The sequence below is a fragment of the Perissodus microlepis genome, chromosome 23, assembly GCF_051167445.1.
Source record: "Perissodus microlepis isolate ML-2025 ecotype Zambia chromosome 23, ASM5116744v1, whole genome shotgun sequence".
Taxonomy (NCBI): Eukaryota; Metazoa; Chordata; class Actinopteri; order Cichliformes; family Cichlidae; genus Perissodus; species Perissodus microlepis.
The window spans coordinates 17510689-17522836 of record NC_140482.1 but is presented as its reverse complement, the minus strand read 5'-3'; the positions used below and the strand labels follow the sequence as shown (position 1 = coordinate 17522836).

General features: G+C 40.4%; 1 protein-coding gene across 2 annotated transcripts in view; it reads left to right on the top strand.

The window, feature by feature from the left end:
* mbd5 (methyl-CpG binding domain protein 5) overlaps window positions 1-10612 on the top strand; it is a 46497-nt gene extending 35885 nt beyond the window's left edge. For both annotated transcript variants that reach the window (XM_084920993.1, XM_084920994.1), the window contains exons 6-10: window positions 2155-2375; window positions 2467-3594; window positions 4041-4114; window positions 5122-5197; window positions 5286-10612. In XM_084920993.1, coding sequence (XP_084777119.1) covers window positions 2155-2375; window positions 2467-3594; window positions 4041-4114; window positions 5122-5197; window positions 5286-5348 — 1562 coding nt within the window. In that variant the 3' untranslated portion in view covers window positions 5349-10612. The remainder of the gene's footprint in view (window positions 1-2154; window positions 2376-2466; window positions 3595-4040; window positions 4115-5121; window positions 5198-5285) is intronic.
* Window positions 10613-12148: the final 1536 nt, after the last annotated feature.

Below are 12148 nucleotides of genomic sequence, written 5' to 3'. Positions count from 1 at the left end.
GCTCCAGTCGCTGCTCTCTCACACACACACACACACACACACACACACACACACACACACACACACACACACACACACACACGTCAGGCTGCTGAGATCCTGTATGCGCTCCGGCTTTGTCTGCATAACATTGCTGCTGGGCTTTCTCTTCATTCATTGATACATCTGTGGCCTCCATGTATTTTCTTCATGTTCTGTCCTTCGATGCTTTGCTAACAAGTCTGGCTGTACCGTGCATCTGGCAGCGGGTCCATCTGTTAGCTTTGGGAGCAACAGATTGCTAATGTGGAACTTTTTTTCTTTAATTGTAGAAACCACGGTCGGGGGACACTTTCTAAGCAACTCGTTTTCTAGGTTTAAAATCCACCGAACTGAGAGGTTTATTACACAGATGAACACAAGGGCACAAGAGATTTAAAAAAAAAAAAAATGCTACAGCTGCTGAGATTTGTAATTACATTTATGATTTTTATTTATACGGCACTGTTGTTAACAGAGTTACAGAGTGCGTCACTGAATGAAGTTAAAAAAGTATTATGGTGACGTTCCAGAAATACAATTGAAGACAAGGCAGAATAACAAAATATTAGACAGGATTTAAAACACACTACTTTAAGCCTTTTGATAAAATAACATAATATGATGCCATTTAAATGAGAAGTTTGTATTCTGGTTTGATTGGGCAGACTGGTCCACTAATTGGGAGCACTAATGGCAAATTATCTTTGTTTGCTAGCTGAGTTGCTTTCACCAATTTTAGCCCTAGATATACCTTTTATTTAATATTCTCTGTTTCCTGTTTGTGATCTCACCACTCAGTGAGTAGTTGGCGAGTGTTTGCAGGCAAGTTGGCATCTTACCTGAAAACTAGGATTAGCAGGTGAACCTAAATTGCCCAAGGGTGTGAATGTTTGTTCCCTGTGTTGGCCAGGATAGTTTCCAGCTCCCTGCTGTATAAAAGCTGTATAAGCGTTTAAGAAAATGGATGGATGGGTTCTAAAGTAGGGATGTACTCATCTAGTCCAATCCCGACTCAGAGCTGGATTCAGTATAAGGTGGTTTGGCTTCCTAGAGTGCTCAGGTGTAGCAGAGGGTCCGCTTTTCTGTGTGGTCAGGTGAGACGGTATTGCTGAAAAACTCTGACAGCTGCGATGTTGTCACTTGTCCGGTGCTCATTGGAAAAGCTTTTGTTACACTATTACGGTAACGAAATGTGTTGACACTGACGTCAGTAGGATTTCACTTATCAGCTCCCCTCTGCAATTGAGTTTGTGTGCATGTGTGAGGAGGTGGGCACACAGTGAGAGCAAGTAAAGGTGAGAGCAGCATGCAGTCACCTGATGATTTTCAAGCAGCATGTTGCGCTATCTGCAAATTAGAGACAGTCAACACTGCACTACAGTGCACCTTAGCACGTGCTCTTTTATTTGAGTTTAAAGAATTATAAGAGGAATGAGTGCCAGTCTGCGGCTGTCTGCTTATTAAATTCAGGTTTTAGATCAGCACTTACAAAAAAAGGTATCAGGTATAAGAAATGAAAAGTTCTTGCAGAGTTTGAATGCAAAATTATTATTAATTTATTAATAATTTGTTATTGATTATTGCACTGTAGAGGCTGGTGAGGAACAACATTTCAGCTGTGGATTTCTGTAAATACCATGTGAAATGACAATAAATCCTACAAACTTATATTAAGTTAACTTAACTGAAAAATGAGAAAAAAAATAGGAAAGCAATCTCCTTATGTCCACAAGAAATAGATGGCCATTTGACGATGGTGTTATCTTATTGGTTAAAACAGGTACTGATTTGCAGTTACAGAAAAATGTTAAAAATTTGGTGATTCCCACCTCTACGAAATACAGTGAAGGCTCCAAACACTGGACCCTTTGGTAGTCTGGCTGGGGGCCACAGGTCCTTTGTTTGACATCCTTGATGTAGGCCATCCATTCTTGTTGATGAATGCAGTGAATATTGTGGATTGTTTTAAAAAATGTAACTAGAATTACACTTCAGCGTGCTTTATCATATGTTTTACCAAAAATATAAAATTTTGCTTAGTTCCTTAGTTGTGAAGTATCAGTGCTGTCTGTATTAAAATACACACCACGTCTGATGGTTCGAGCTCACCGGCCTCTCCCTGTTGTTTTGCAGGAAACCCCTCGTCACTTGGATGTGGAATGGGCGCTCTACAGCCACATGTCAACGCCGGTGGAGGTCAGATGTACCCGCAGCAGGTCCATCAGGGCATGCAGCAAGCAGTGGTATCTCATCCTGCCTACCAGGGGCAGCAGCACTTCTCCGACAACCCGCCCTACGCTGACAGCAACAACGCCAACTCCGGCTCCATGGCCTGCCTCTACCAGAACTACCAGGTGGAGCAATGAGTCATGTTTTGATCTGTGTAGTATTTCAGATGTTTTAGATGACATTTCTAATCACAATGGCCCCTCTCTGTATCCACAGCAGGGGATGCTGCCACACCCACAATTTGGGGAGGAGCAGCAGCCCCAAGGTGAGGGACTTCCAGCGGGTACGCCTAGCTCTGACAGAGCCCCCGGCGGAGGGCCAGAATCGGTGGACGCCATCTACAGAGCTGTTGTGGACGCAGCCAGCAAAGGCGTGCATGTAACCATCACCACGACAGTGAGCGGGACAACGCAGGCGAGTCCGGTGCCCGCCCTCAGTGCCATGAGTGCCTTCACTGCCTCCATAAGGGAACCCGTCAACCTCCCCCAGGCAGTCAGCGCAGTCCTGCATGGGCACCAGGAAGGGGAAACCATACCCCAGCAAGCCAGAGTGCGGCAGGTGAGGCCTGGGCGGGGTCAGAAGAACATGGATCCAGGGAAGAGCACTCCGGATGGCCCTGAAGCCAATGATTACTTCCGTTCTCCTGGACGCGGGACTCCCAGGGGGCAGTGGGACGGGGAGACTCATCATGGGGGAGGCTTCGACAGTCAGAACAACAACAACAACGCCTGGGGTGGTGAGGAGTTCCTGGAGTGCTCGACCCAAGTAAGGAGTAGTCCCTGCATGGAGAGACCTGCCAGTCTGGCCCCTGCGCCACCCTGCCCCACCGATGGGTCCAACGACCACGGCCTGGTGATGGCCCACGATAAGGCCTACCTTGATGATAGCTTCCGGTTCAACAACTGTGGTCGGGCACCAGCTAACTACAAGGAACGTCTGGAGCAGACGGTGGAACGTTGCGCCCATCTCAACGGCGCCACGCCCCACTTCAACACCCGGGGCTACGGAGAAGTCCTGGGCCCTCCGCGGCAGGATGACGACCAGTCACCCAGCTCCTCCACGAGTCTGGAGGGCCCTCTGGCTACAGCCAAAGACTACAGCCACTACAACGGCCACTTCAATGGAATGGCGCCCAGCCCTTCGGACACGAAGAGCCTGAGCAGTGAGGAGGACCTCCGGCAGCCAGACTCGCCCTCGTCGGAGCTGCTCCACTACCGGTCCAGGACCTTCAACATGGGAGAGCTGGTCTGGGGCCAGCTGAAGGGCTTCCCGCCATGGCCTGCAAAGCTGGCCGGGGATGAGCAAGTGCACAGCGCTGCCATGCAGCTGCGGGAGCAGGCCAAGGTGAGGGGCCAGTGCCTCAGCCTGAGGAGGCTATGAGCAGCAATCCCAGTATTAAAAGTTTCAGCGAGTCTTGGATTACAATGAATTATCTTCCAGTTAAAGGGAGTTGCTTGCCAAAAGGTCGAGAATAACTCGTATTTGACTGTAACTTTCAAATATTGCAGCTTTGAAAAGTCAGAAGGAAATAGAGCTTTTTAAATTTCTGTCCAGCGGCCATCGAGGCAGATGGACTTCAAATTACTCCAAAAACACATCCACGGCTTTACCTGCCAAATCAGAAGTGCAGAACAGAGCATGTCCGACAAACGGTGACTGCCAAATTATCCGCTAGACACGCCGAAGTGATAAACCGGAGTTCAAATTGAGCATCAGTTCCTGGTGCTTGGTGGGAAATTTTCAGTCTGGTGCTGAATGTGCTCAAATTGATTCCACTTTTCTTTGTGCAGGTAGAGCCAGAGAAGCTGAAAACACTAACTCATGACTTGGAGGCATTCGACCGCGCCGCCAAAAGAGGCCTGAAGTAAGTAACCTCACCCAGCACACTGGTGCTTCATTAATAATATAAACCCACCTTTGCTGTAGTTTGAGCTGAGCGAGGCCTTTTCGTGCTTCCTCTGATGATCTTTATCCAAAGTGGCATTGACACCTAGTGGTTAAAGATGGTGTCCTGCAGCAAAGGAGAGGCAAACGTTTAAGTGAAACAATAAAACTTTAAACGCTTTGGGGCAAAAATAGACCATTAACCCTGAAGTGACTGAACTAAAATGACAGAGGTAGAGTCGGAATACTTTATTCAGTGGCTCTGTTTCCACAAATTACACATGTACAGCTTCTTTTTTCCAGGGTAGATATTAAAAACTGTTCTAGTTTTTTATTTCAATAATCCAAAATTAAAGCTTTAAAGGTATGTTTAAGTGACCTATGTGTTGCAGCACACTCGTATCATTTTAACACCTAAATATGGACACATTGGAGGTTCTGTAATCCTCCGAACAACAAATAATGATGGAAGTCATCACAGTGTATACTATAAACTTGTGTCAAAATATTAGAAGAGTGTAAAATTACAAAAAGATCAAATAGTATATAAAATCATATACTTCCCTGTAACTTCTAAATTATCTTTCCTGCACTGCTTATTCTTTTGGCTGCTCCCATCAGGGAATCATCTGCCTCTATCTCACCCTAACGCTAGCTTCCTCCTCTGATGCCACTCCTCTGAATGTCCTCCTTCACTACATCCATGAACCGCTTGGCACCATCTCCAAACCATATATCATAGCAGGTCTCACTCCTGTATTACAACAGTGGGACATTTTCAGTTAAAGAGCTATGAGAAGTTCATTAGAAGCATAAATAAACACGTTTGTCACATGGAGTTGAACCAGCTGCTTCTCCGGTCAGTTTCCTCATCCTGTAGATGGATTCAAGTGTAATAATTATTTTTTAAGCTACCTTTTTGTTGTAGTTTATAATTGTAAAGTTTTCTTCTGCCTAAAAGTAAATAATATAAATATTGTCTGACAGACCGGGGAAACTGAATAATCACTTGGAAGCTGCTATCCACGAGGCCATGAGCGAGCTAGACAAGATGTCGGGCACAGTGAGTATTTGCGCTTTTCCTCTCTTCTCATGCACTGCTGTTTCCCCCGCATTCACCACCACACCGTTTCCTGTGTGTGTGCCATCAGATCCCGTCGAGGGATCGTCAGGTGAAGCTCCCCAAGCCGAAGAGGAGGAAGATATCCAGATAACATTGAATGTGTTGGCCCAAGAACGTCCTCAGAGCCTTTCGGAGACTTTGTCCGTTCAGCCTTGATGCGATCTGAGCTCTCTAACAGGTGCTACACGTGGACTTTCAGTGGTACATCGTTGTTCCATGATATCAACTTGACTTAATGACTGACCACAGAAGGTGCTGGAAATTCCAATCACCACTACAGTTTATAGACTGTAGGAAAAAACATGAATACAGAAAAACATTAAAAACTGTTGCAATTTGTCTACAGCTCACTGAATTAACTATTTTTTTCTAGTATAAGATAGTAAAATAAACAAAAAAAGCTACAAGCATTACCTTACATATTTAAGAAAAATAGACAGTCCAAATATTTCTGATACATTTTCAATATGTATATAGATAATCCTGAAATTTCATGCTATTAAGAATTGTATGTAAATATTGTACAATGTCATGTACAACCGTACCTAATGCACATTTTATCTTTTATTGTACAAAACAAAGCAGAAGTGTACCAATGTCTTGGTTTCTATTCAGAAATGCGGTCGCATATGGCCGCATGCATAGGATAAATAAGAATACAGCCTAAAGCTTTTATATGATGAACTGTAAGATGTGCTGTTTTCTTTTTTCTTTCTTTTTCTTTTCTTTGTTGTTTTATTTTTGTAAGGGAACAGCGATGAAACTGACATGAGCTCACCATAACAGTAGTCACTCCAGCTAAGTGTTCATTTGTAATGGGGAGAAAAAACAGTTCAAAAAACACAGAATGAACTTTACCAGCAGAAAGTGTTCAGTGTCCCACCTCACCCACACCCTGTATCCCTACCCTCCCACACACCCACACCCTGTATCCCTGTCTACCCACAGTCTGTATCCCTCCCACCGAGACCCCAGCCGGCTCCACCAGTCACCACGTTGACAGGAAAGTCGTGTTACTTGGTCTGGTTCTGGGTTTTTCAGGTGTTGTAATTTATGAACAAAAACTTTTTTTGAGTGTTTTCAGAAGGAAAAATCCACTCACAGACACTTAATTTTCCAAAACCTCCACAATGATTGTTTTTAGAAGAGGTTCATTCGTTTGAAGTAAAAATGATGGGAAAAAAGTCCTAAACATGTGTTGTCCAGCTTCTGAAACGGCAAGACTTTTTTTATGTTGTTGTAAATTAAATGCTATTAATTAATGTTGGACTTCAGAAGTTGAGCTCTTTCTGCCAGCGTGCTTACATACACTGTAGTTAACTCTGCTGACTTTACATCTGCTGGCTGTGCAGAGTTTTTAACTGGAACAAGTGTACATTGCAAAACAAGTTTGAGCCCATTTTAGGCTACTGAAATTGATGGATATTGGTGGTCTTGGTGCATCTCTGAAAAACATCCCTGATTTAATGATTTCAGTGGTTTGGGGCTGAGGTTTTTTGTGGTTTCTGAGCTGCGGCACAGAATACCGGAATGAGGAACCAGTTTTGAGGCTGCGTAGCGTTGGGTAGCAAGTGAGTTGGGGTTATTTCAGTGGCAGGAGATTAATTTTGAACAGAATTTCAAGGGGTGCATGAGTGAAATGTCTGTATTTCTTAGGTAGCCCATCCCAAATTTAATAGCATGAGCAGTTCCAACATTGGGGTTGGCCATTTTGGTTGCCTTTGGACTGTTGGTCTTTGGTTAGCATTTATAGATTTGGCACCAGATAATATGACCCTGAGCTATCTTGTCCTGTCTTAGATGCCTTTAGCTTACCTTTAAACAGCTTTGAGAACCCCACATAGGGTTGCATTACACAGTGACACAGTAGCTTGGGGTAATATCAGTGAACACAATTTCCAGTAGTAGCCCAGCCCATAATCTCTGATGTCAGTGGTTCCAGCTTTGTGACTGGCAATTTTGCAGTGCTGTTGGGAGTGGCAGTCTTTATTTTGTAAAAATCTATGGAATAGGCGTCAGATTTGGTGTCAGCTTGATGGATGTAGCGCAGCCAGTTCTGCCTTGTTGTGTCTTGAGGACCAGCCTGCATTTTGACAGTTTTAAAACAAATGTAATACAGTATTAGGTTGTACAAGGTTAAGTAACTTCTTACAGTAGCTTCTCCCACCAGTGGGTCCAACTTTGAGACCGGCATTTTGTTTTAGTGTTTGTTTTCTGTTGGGGGGGGGGCATGCTAATGCCTTGCTAATGCCAATGTTTTTGGGATCTATACAAGTTGTTTTTTGAGGGGCATGCATCTGTAATACACTGTAAAACAAGAGGTAGTAGATACTAGGGGTTGAACAAGGGTTGGGGAAAGTTCTCTGGAACTACAATCATAATGGAAAGAATCTGTGTGCTGTCTGTTTGAAATCACTGTGCATTTCATGTAGTCCCAGACATCTGCCGCTCCAGGTTTGGGACCAGTATTTTGTGTTGGAAATGCATAGAGCTGGTTCTAGATTGGGCACTAGCACCTACTAATTGGGAAATATGTGTCAGTGGTCTAATTAAGACTTTTTCTTCTATGTCCTCTTTTATGAGGTTTTGGTTGACATTATTTTAAATCTGCAGATGGCATAGCTGGATGCTCTGTTGGCATAGGGTTAACTTCATGTCATTCGAGTGCTTACATGTAAAATGGCTTTTTTCAGGAGAAATCTTTTGCTCCCTGATTACTGAAACCATAAAAGTCCATTGCTACATGCATATAAACACACTGTGAGATGTTTAGAGACTCATCCTGGTCCATTTTCAGTATGATGAGTAAAATAAGCCCTGCTCTTAGATTTGAAAGCTTTAACTCTCATTGTTGGAAGTCAAAAAACCATAAACCACTACATCTGAAAATGCAGACAATTTCAGTTTGCTTTGTGTTGTAATCACAAACTTTGGCCAGTTATTAACATGGGTGGATTTTTCCTTCAGCAACAAGAATCACAGGCTGCATCGAACGATCATGTCATTGATTGTCGCGATCATATTCTCGTGCTTGTTTGTACAGTGACTGTTTCTATTTTTGTTCTCCACGTGTTTTTACCCACAGCTTTCAGTAGAGTAACTGACCTCCGAGGCATCTGAAGCAACACTAACTGGGCTTTCCAGAGCAGTGAAAGCGCTTTTATTTTATTTTGGTTTTCCATTTTAGGGGCCTTGTTGTTTGTTTTTCATATTGATGTAAATTATTTATGTACAGTACTCCATATTTATTTTAAGCTTTACAAATATGCTAGATGGCAATAATACTACCAAGAGTTGAGAACTCAAGCCTTATATGTGTATATGTATGTTTTCTTTCCTTTTTTAACAAGTGAATTGATCATGTATTCAGAGTCCATTACAAACAAAAAGGTCATATTCTGTCTTATTTAAGAAGTGAACGTTACAGATAAGTCTTTTTAATTACAGTGAGGTTTTCTAGTCTTCATGTTTTTACTTGTTACAGATTGTGTCATGGTAGAGAAAAAGAGCATCTTATTTATGAATATGCACATCTGATGTTGGTAATAAATGCAGTTTGAACACTACAAGTTATCAGCGTTGGAAGCTGAGAAGAAGAATCATCACTCGATCGGTCTGACAGTATTGGAAACGGATCAAAACCACCGGGAATCTCTACGGAATAACCAAGTGCAATATTACCAATCGATGGCAAAGATCAACACTGCGAAACACTGCATCTCTCATTGTTTGGACTCTTCTGTGTTGCCTGTTTTTCTTTTCTTTCTTTCTTTTTTTCTTAATAGTCATCTTTTCTGATGCTCTAACCTGAGAGCAATGAAGTAGAAATTGATGTGTAGCTTTATTTTTACACACCAGCCACAACCGTTAACCCAATTAGCCTCAAAGTTTGAACTAAAATACTGTTACTTGAACTTTATACGCAAGAACTCTAACAAATAAAAAGTTAAAACCAAATAATACACTACTGAAAGAACAGATTCCCCTTTGTCAGCCTCTAAAACAAGAGGTGCACCATTATTGGCCAAATATCCATACTGACACTGGTATCGGCCAAATATCTGCATCTTTGGTAGATTTACAGATATTAGAGGCCAATATTTTGCAGCAAGAACTAAAAAGACCTTTTAAACAAATTAGTTATTTTACCTGACATCAAGGGTGAAATTTTGTGCAACAAAAACTGAAAAAAAAAATATATATATATAGTTGCCCTTTGAAACATCCATTTCTGTGCTTTCCAAATGAAAACACTACTATGACTACATATCCATAACAAATGGAGCCTTTAAGTTAAATCTAATTCCTGCATTTTTAAGTCAAGTTGTACTGTATTTTCCAATGAGATGTCTCTCTACCTTATGGTGTTTTTGTGCACACTGAAAAAAACTGAGGACGTTTGTTTTTTGTTTTTTTTAAAGGTAATTTTTTTTCTTTGTTTTTCTCTTTTGTTTACTGTTAAAAATGTCAGTATCAAACACGAACACAAGGCATTGTTGTTACCTTCACAGCGGCAACAACATAAGCAATACCTGTGAAGAATGTGTTTAAAAACACGTCCCCGTTATTTTCAGCGTGCACCCTTTTGAGAGTCGAGGTTTTGTTATTTTGTCTTACTGTAAACCTTCGGAGGAGATGTCCTCCGGCCGTTTTCCAAAATGTGACGTTCGCTGTGGAGAACATGTGAGCTGTTTCGGTAAAGTTCATTCTGCCTCGTCTCCCCCTTCTCTCCACCTCTTTTTTTTTTTTTTTTTTTTTTTAAAAAAACAAAACAAATTATGTTTTCTTTTTTGGTTTTTGTGCAATGACATGCATGTTCCTGCACTTGTGACCGGAACCCCATGTGTTACGGATCTGTTATCGGTTTCTTGTAATTTGTGGTCAAGAGTTCAAAGCATTTTTTGTATTTGAGGTGGTCCGTGCGGTCTATTTTACCCTCCCGTCTCCTTCCACCTGTGATTGTGTGAGGTGTGAGTGTGAGTTTTATTTTTTCCAGTGTTTGTTTCTGCTCTTTAAATCTCCCATCCTTTCGTTGTCAGTATTTTGTTTCTTCAACTTGTAATTAAGTATATATTTTCTCACTAATATATACTTTACAAAAAATAGACCTGCGTGAAGTATGATGTGCACTTGATTGCTCTTGTTTATTTTTCTTTATTTGCATTAATGTGGGCTAGGGATAGTTTGTCAGAGTCCATTATTTTGAGATTGTTTGGACTTTTTTTAATGGTTTGATGTACGCAGCATTTTTTTTGTAAATATTGTGAAACATTACAGGTCATGCAGTGATGTAACATTTTGAAAAATGTTGCACAGATGTTTAAGATATTAAAAACATGGTCACTCTTACTTGAATTATCTGATTTGTTGTGCATTTTTATGCCTTTTTGTGGAGGCCGGGTGCTTTTTCCCCCCCAGGTTTGTTATTAAATATTTCTAAGAGGAACTTATTGAGAAAGTTTGGAGTAAAACCACGAGTCTAGTTTAAAGCTTGTTGTACACTGGCCTCTAGTGGAAAAGCAGGAAAGCACACTTATATGCAGGGTTTTTAACATTAATATTAAATATTACTCTTTAAATATCTGCTGTTTGTCACTCTTCAAATTGCCCCCAAATTTACCTGAATCCACACACAAAAAGCCCTTTTGCTTGAAAAACATCCAGCTACTAGACCTACTCAGCAGCCCTAGACCTCCTTTTTTATTAAATGTGGATTAAATGCTTATGTTTTTCAAAGTAGTCACAGAACATTTAGTCACATTTTTCACGTGGGGAATACTACATAAAGTTTAAATATAATCAAAAGCTTCAGAGCAGTTCTTAAGAAGGAAGTAAATATTAGCTTTTACCAACTTGGACACTGTTCAAATTTTGTTATTTCACAACAAAACAGGGACTTTAATGTAATTTAATTGTGTTTCTATTACTTATTTTGGTGCAGCGTGAATGGAGCAAAAGCGCTTAAACTTGAGAAAATACTGTTAAAAGTAAAAAGAAAATCTATTTCCTCCTCAACATTTTCCAAAGCCATGTTTGGGGTCTGCCAGGCTGATTCAGACCCCCGGACCTTATGTTTGATTCCCCTACTTTATTCTATAGCTATATTAACATAGAAAGGATTAAAGTATTTATTTTAAGATATACAATTATTCTTTAAGTAATGATTAGCAATAGCTATTTAGTCAGATATGGTTGCTTGCTTAAATTTGAACCTGTGTGAAGCCTATTTAAAGCTATTGTGAAGCTTTACCTATGACTAGCTTGTACATTTGTCAAATTATTTACTAGTTAATTGGAAAAAATCTTTAATATATATATATATATATATATATATATATATATATAAAACATATTTTTACAGTTCAAGAAAAAAAAGTTGATTACCTTTTATTCTATATTCATGTTAGCTTATAAAGTTTCAACATATATTTATTAAAAGTGTAAAGTTGAGGTAATGATTATCTAGCTAGGTAGGAAAGGTTGCTTTCTCAAGTCTGATTTTTATCATCTGTGTAAGGCTAATGTTAGCTAAACTGGGATTACTTTAGATGCTTGTTGAACCGACACCGGCCAGTTGGGAAAGAAATTACTATTTTTTAAAATAAGTTATTTTTAGAGGACCAAATTGTTGGTTTACCTTTATTCTACATCTATATTAGCTTATAAAGGATTAATATGTATACAGTTAGCGTAAGACCCTCCTTTCTATATCTAAACAGTAACTTAAGCTAATGATTAGCCAGTGTTATTTGCAGCTAAAATGTTTACATTTCCAAAGATGCAGATAGATAACAAAAATAAAAGTTATTAAATATTCTAATTTGCCTAAAATATAGGATTTAACACTTATTTGTACTGTATATTTTAAAAACTCAAGTGAAATACAATAAA